Source organism: Condylura cristata, unplaced genomic scaffold (assembly GCF_000260355.1).
Source record: "Condylura cristata isolate star-nosed mole 26May11 unplaced genomic scaffold, ConCri1.0 scaffold00016, whole genome shotgun sequence".
Classification (NCBI taxonomy): Eukaryota; Metazoa; Chordata; class Mammalia; order Eulipotyphla; family Talpidae; genus Condylura; species Condylura cristata.
The window spans coordinates 39,925,021-39,931,823 of record NW_004567117.1 but is presented as its reverse complement, the minus strand read 5'-3'; the positions used below and the strand labels follow the sequence as shown (position 1 = coordinate 39,931,823).

Below are 6,803 nucleotides of genomic sequence, written 5' to 3'. Positions count from 1 at the left end.
CTCAGAAGTCTATGCGAGACCAGAACCAGATCGCTAACATCATTATTCTAATTCTTGTTTTTTAATTAGTCAACTTTTCTTTTTTAGTATCAAAGTTGCTTTAGAAGATGGCTTAGATTCTAAATAAGGATATACAACCACTGTCTTTCCAAAGACAACCTTATCAAGCTATGAAACTTTACAATTTAAGTTCTTGCTTAAAAGCTTGCTAACTGGAATAAGTCACAATGATAGTTAAGACAAAGAGTTTCTTCAGTAATCAAAAGGAGGATTCGAACCTGGGACATATTGACATGCTTTACTGTGAGAACTATTCCAACATACACCAGCTTAAATTTAGTTTGTATAAATAGAAAGGAACAGTGAGTTGTTGTCATTAAAAATATAAACATCCAGACCCTCTCTGGTGGCGCAACAGGTTAGGACACAGCACTGCAAGCTAGTCACAGCAGTTTCAGTGCGAGTTCAATCCCCGGGCTTGGAGGTGACCCACATGGTGCGGCAGACCTCTCCTGTCTCGCCCACTGCTCCCCTCAGCAGTGTATGTCAATAGATCTGCCTGTTCTGCTCCCTGCTCTGATTCTGGTGGGTCCACTCACCACCCTTGCACCTCTGGCCTGTACCCCAGTTCTGTATGTATAAATAAATAAACCTTTAAAAAAATATATATATAAGCATTCTTGACAGGGAGGGGCTTCTGTTTCTAAGTTGTTTTAACCCAAAGATGTATTGATGTTTTATCTGTAAGCAGGGATTTAATCTCTTCCTTCAGGCCTTGGCCATGCAGTCTGAGTCCCATCTTTTAAATCTTGATCAGGTTCCTGTGTCATTAGAGGAGGTTGAAAAGACTGGCTTCCAGGCAGGTGGTAGAGCTTGCATAGCTGTTTCACAGATTTCTTTGCTCTCCTGTCTGCTTTGCTGCTAGAGCAAACTAAATAAATGAATAAATACAATCTGCATAGAATAGAACGCTCTCCCTGCTGACCTCGGGAACTGCCTGCTGGTGAATACCTGACTGCTTGGTGGCCGAGGGCCAATAGTTTGACATTGCGGGGTTGCTTACCTAAAGGACTGAAGTTCTGGGGAAAGTGACCCCAAAACTTGTGGGTTTTTCACCCTTTCTCCTAACTTCCAAGTCCCTCGAGATGACTGGTCTAGTTCCCATGCACCAGTTACCTTCCCAGCTGCCCCAAGGCAAGTTCCCTGAGCTCGTTCTGTGGAACTTCCCCTGGTAGGGGCTTCTTGAACTACTACTCACGGAAAAGGAAGGAAATCACTTCCTCTATCAAGCCAGCGTGTCTAGGCCTGAGAACATTCCTCCCTGCCCCCTTCGTGAAGGATGTGAAGCGTGTGAATCAGTTAAATCTCCGATAGGCCTTGTAAACAGATAACCTCCCGCTGTAGCTTGGCTGGGGTCATACTGTACTAGAATCACTGCGTGAAGCGCCTTGCTAAATCATCAGTTTGTCAGACCTGTGTCCTAAATTTCTTCCCATATTGCTAAATTTATCATCAAGTCATGTTCTGTGCAGTACAGTTCCTGTGTTTAAAAAGAAAAGCCGAGTGCTTACTGTTGCTGATAATGAGAGCTGGGACTAAGTAATTTTAATAGTTTTTACTAGCTTATTTTCTTCAAAAAGTCTAGGAGACAGTAGGTGAACTGTGAGATTAATGAAGAGATGTTTAGAAATCACTTGATTAAAGCTATCCCTTCACAGAATCTGAGTTTAACTAATATTTCTCTCCCTTGTGGCTGGTATCATCAAGTACTTATACACAGCCACGCCCGGCTGGGAAGCCCACTTCCCCGGGAACAGCCTGCAGCGTCTGTGAGTGTTGTTCAGAGGGCCCAAGAACAGAGAAGGGGGGAGATCTTGATTTTTCTAAAAGCTTTTGGAAATGCAGTTTCTGCTGTTTAACAGAGGTGTGTATACTGCTGAATACCAAGCAAGTATCTTCACAGAATCTTACAGGTATTGAAATAATTCAAGATGTTACTCATGTTCATCAGCACTACCAAACCGTTTTAACATTTTGATGTCAGTTTTGAATCCACCACTGTGCAGCTCTGTGTCTTACCACGTGGCACATTTATCTTCCCGTAGCATCAGCCACTACGTGATTGTCATGTCGCTGACCATCATGCTGCTGCTCCTCAATGGCCTGGCACAGCTGCTCACCACAAAGAAACTGTACCTGTGCCGCAGAGGCAAGAGCCATCTCATATGACGTCACTAAAGCCGTTGGTCAGCGCTGGGCCGTTTCTCATTCTCCTTTTGAACTGAACACGGATCCAGGAAGAAGATAGTGGTGAGGGCACGTGCTGCCCCTATAACGAAGACTGTGTGTGCGTTTCTGCAGGCCCAGGCTGTCTGCAAAAAGGAACTAGCATTTCTTTAGGAAATAATGGTCACGCATGAAGAGCGTTCATGTCCGTGGAAAGCACAGCAAAGCAATGTCCCATTGTCTCGTTCCCCTTAGCTGGCAGTTCTCACAGATGCTTCAGAATCCTGTCACCGTCTGGTCCCCAGTCTACGGCTTCTGGTGCACAAAAAGGCGGGTGCTCTGGGGGTACTGAAGGGGGAGGGCAGTAGTGACCACAGCCCAGGTCAGCGCCACAGCTGAACTTGAAGGGACCCGTAAGAAATGTTTATTTGCTCTCAGCACTGGTTTTGCAAGTAATTCTAACCTCTAAATGATAACTCTAAAAAGACGATCAGGGTGTGTTCTTTGGAATTTTCTAAAATTTTAGGAGAGAAAAAAATGTGTGCGGTGTCTTAGACTTCCTAGTGCTGCTTCTGGGGTTTCCATGGCCAGGCGGCTAGAATCAGGTTTACCGTCACTTTCTTTTTCATTTCTGGATTCTCATGGAATTTCAAGAGATACCAAGGAAGTAACTGGTACTTGTGTCCTGTCCATGGGGAAATTTTTCAGTTTCGTTTTTAATTGGAGACTCTCTATTGTGTTAACGAATTCTTTTAATCAATGACCAAACTTTCTGACAGTATCATAGAAAATAGTGTTAAATTCTTTCATTTGTGGTTAACATACAATGCCTGTTTTTTTAAGACCAGTGTGATAAGTTGAGGTTTTGATGCAAAAGTCAATGGTGTGTGTGTGTGTGTGTGTGATTGTGTGTGTGTGTGTGTAAAGTATGAAGGTTGTAGCCAAAAGGTCTGAATTTCTCTCACGAAAGTTGTATTTCCATTTGTAAACTAACTCCAGTGGAGGAGATATTTTGAGAGTAATTTTTAGGGATTTCTCATAAAGCCGTCTTTACCCGTCACTGCAGACTGCCCTTTGTCCCGTGTGGGCGGGAGATTTTAGCTAACGCTAGGCATCATTGGTCTGAGTCCCAACTTTAGAAAATAATTGCTTTTGAATTAAGCTACAGTCTTACTACTTCATTAATAATGAGGAAGCTGTGTATCAATTACTAGGCTTCAAATTCTCCATGAACTTGTTTACATTGCTTCAAAGGGTTTTTAATCTGCTTTATCACAAATTAGAACTGACTTTATAAATACCTTTAACACTTTATATGTCTAGTCTTTCCTTTCCCAGATATTTTTATGATGATGCTGTAAAAGGTACTCAGGGCTTTCTACCTTTATTCTCCAGTGTATATCTGTTTCTTAATGTTGTTTCAAATTGGTGTGAGTTCAGGGAGCAGGAACAGGTGTCTACAGCTGTAAGCCTGCCTAACTGCTATGATCAGTCCCTCAGATTTGCCTCAGAATAGAGCTGTCATAATTACAAGGGTCAAACTTGAGAAACACCTTGTCAGAGGTAAACAGGTGTATTTGTTGACTTGGTTTGTGCTTAGAGAAGGGAGGGCGAGGATAGTGGCCCAGATTTCCACTTGCTTGACTACAATACTGTGTTAGGGAGTCTCACTCCTTACTGCTAAGCATACTACACACTACACACCCACCCACCCACTCAACACACACACTTACACCACCATTGACTTTTGCACCAAAACCTCAAATTATCACACTGGTCTTAAAAAACAGGCATTGTATGTTAACTGAATCTTTTTCTGAAAACTGGAAAACCATTTTTATTTTAACCCTTTAAGGTGGGACAGAAGAGGCCTGCTGTGCCCTGTGGGTCAGCTCCTTGGCCAGGGATCGAACTCATGATGCACTGGCTACTGAGAGCTTCATAGTGCTGAGACTTAACCCCTTGCGCCACCAGGGAGGGCCCGGGTTTACACTTACTAACATGGATTGCACTACCTCAGCCTGGCGTTCAGTTGCAGTGCCACTGTTCAGATGACCGAAGAGATCTTCGATGTGATCAGAATGGCTCTTACGGTCTCCCTCTCACAAACTCACAGCCATTCTAATCACGTGAGAAGCGGGCAGATCCCTGTCAAAGAGACAGCCTACAAAATACGTGATGTACCCTTGCAGACTGTCACGGTCATCAAAAGCCAGGAAGGTTAAGAAACTCACAGCCACGGGGAGCCTAAAGAGACAAGAACTAAATGGACTTGGCTTCCTGGATGGGCTCCTGGAACAAAAGGATTTTAGATAACAAAAAAAAAAAAAAAATTGAAGAAACTGGGTGAGGGGATGGGTGGGAACTCTGTACCATCTTTGTCATTTTACTATAAATTTAAAACTATTCAAAAATAATTTTTTTTAAAAAATGTAATATTATTGTGACTGGTCACTGTCAACAGTTGAACACACTTTAAAGTGTAAGTCAAACCTCAAGATGGACATTGGTGTTCCTAGAAGGAAAAATAGAATCAGAAAACAAAACCAAAAAATTTGAAGAGCTCTCCAGCTACGGTTCTAAAATGCTTGCTGCTTCATGCGTCAGCCCCCAACCTACACCCCTGCCTCCTCCAAGACTTTACCAGGTGATACAGGGAACAGAATGACATTAGACCTGACTCTGGCCTTCAGAAGCTTACAGCCCAAACTGGGGGACAAAACCCTTCCCACTGTTGGTTATAAGCATACACCCCAGAATCACAGATCCGGGTGGCCGCAGGCAAATCTCATTCTCAGGCTCATTGGCAAAACAAGCCAGACTGAGACAGCACTTGCTCCGTAACCGGGTCTCGGTGCAGTACAACTACATGAGGTTGAATCTCTAAACTTAGTTGTTCAATGAGCTCCTCGTGCCTCGCATAAAGTAGATATATAAATGAAAGTTAAGTAAAGGCTGCATACGACAGCCCCCTGTGAAGTTATACATGCAGTAAATGATTAAAGACCCACAGGAAACTGTTGTGTGCAAAGAAATAGAGCAATTAAGACAGGCCTTCTGAGTTCAAGTGAGCACAGTTCTACAATGAGATAGCAACAGAAAAGATTGGGAGAAGGCCAGTGGGTTTGTAGAGTTCAACGTATATTCAGTAGAAGATTTAATCCCACAGTTTATCACAGTTCACACTTGAGCCCTCACTACATGCCAAGCTCTGTGCTAAATACCTGAGATGAGTGAGTTGATGTGACCTGACATCATATATTACAGACGAGGAAACTGAGACAGGTTTATGAGTCCATGCCAACCCTCCAAGAAGTGGTTGAGATTTTTATTTCAACCAGGCCAATATGAGCAGCCGTTCAAATAGAGACTTGGTTCTCTCAAGCCAATTCTTCCCAGATCAAATGATTTCATGCACTCTAGCCACACTATACATGGTCCATTTGGGGTGCTCAGCATTCAGACCCATTTCCTATTTGGAGCAGATCCTGAATGAGTTGCTGGACCCAGTTCTACTGTGTGTGTGTCCTCTGTCAGTGAGCAATTCCCACCCAGACATCAGCTGAGACAGTGTCAGGTTCAAGGTTAAGGCCTCAGTCTCTCAAGTCAGCTTGAGACCAGTTGTAAGTCCAGCTGGTACCTATACTGACCAAGCAGGTATAAATTAGAGAGGCACAACCCCTTCTCAGGTTCAATTAATTTGCTAGAGTGACTCACCGAACTCAGGAAACCTGCTTACCCATTAGATCTGAACACAACCGGTGTTTGAGAGGATGAATGGATAGTCCAATGCAGACACAGGAGGAGATGGCTAAGACCCTCAGTAACAGGACCTTCAACTCCAGATGCAGTCCAGAAAGCAAAACAAAAAACTTCCCGGCCTGCCTTTCAGTGAGGGGGGCTATCCATCCACCTTGGCCAGCACAGAGGGTTCTGGAGCCTTCCCCACCTCCTCCCCCCCTCCCCCACCTGGCTCCTCTTCCCAGAAGAGCCCTTTGAGCTCTTTGCAAGCCTGGCTCAAGCCCCCAGGCCCGCTCACCTCCTCCGAGGGTCCCAAAGGCAGACCTGCACACAGCTGGGGCCCAATGAGAGCGCCTCTGCCCAGGAATGCGTCTGTAGCGTGGACCCTTTCCCTCAATTATAGAAAAAGGGGAGCAATTAAGACAGGCCTTCTGAGTTCAAGTGGGGAGTCGGAGCGGGCAGCCTGCGCAGTGCAGTATTTGCGTATCTTTGCAGGCTTTCTGGAAGGGGGTCCCCGCCTGGATTTGCCCTTTCCCCACCAAGGTTTCCAGAAGGCGGCGCGGACGGGTCCGGAAAACGGTGGAAGGAGGAAGTGGGCGTCCTCCGCGTGCCCCTGACTCTGGGAAGGGTGCGCCAGGGGCCGCAGGTGTCCGTGAGGCAGCCGCGAGGTCGCAGCCCCGCGGGAGGGGCCGCGCGCGGAGAGGGAGCGGGAAGACTGCCCGGGCACCCCCAGGGGTCTTGGGGAGCGGGGCGGGGGGTCGGGGGAGTACGTAGGACCAGGGTAGGTGTCGGTCAGAGGCCACTAGGGGGCGGCAGAGGCTGGGAAGGACGCCCAG

At 45.8% G+C, this 6,803-nt stretch overlaps 1 protein-coding gene across 1 annotated transcript in view; it reads left to right on the top strand.

Annotated features, from left to right (window-relative positions):
- The window catches only part of PIGN (phosphatidylinositol glycan anchor biosynthesis, class N), an 80,320-nt gene extending 76,202 nt beyond the window's left edge, over nucleotides 1-4,118 (top strand). Inside the window, exon 30 of the mRNA XM_004683948.2 lies at nucleotides 2,106-4,118. Coding sequence (XP_004684005.1) covers nucleotides 2,106-2,229 — 124 coding nt within the window. The 3' untranslated portion in view covers nucleotides 2,230-4,118. The remainder of the gene's footprint in view (nucleotides 1-2,105) is intronic.
- Nucleotides 4,119-6,803: the final 2,685 nt, after the last annotated feature.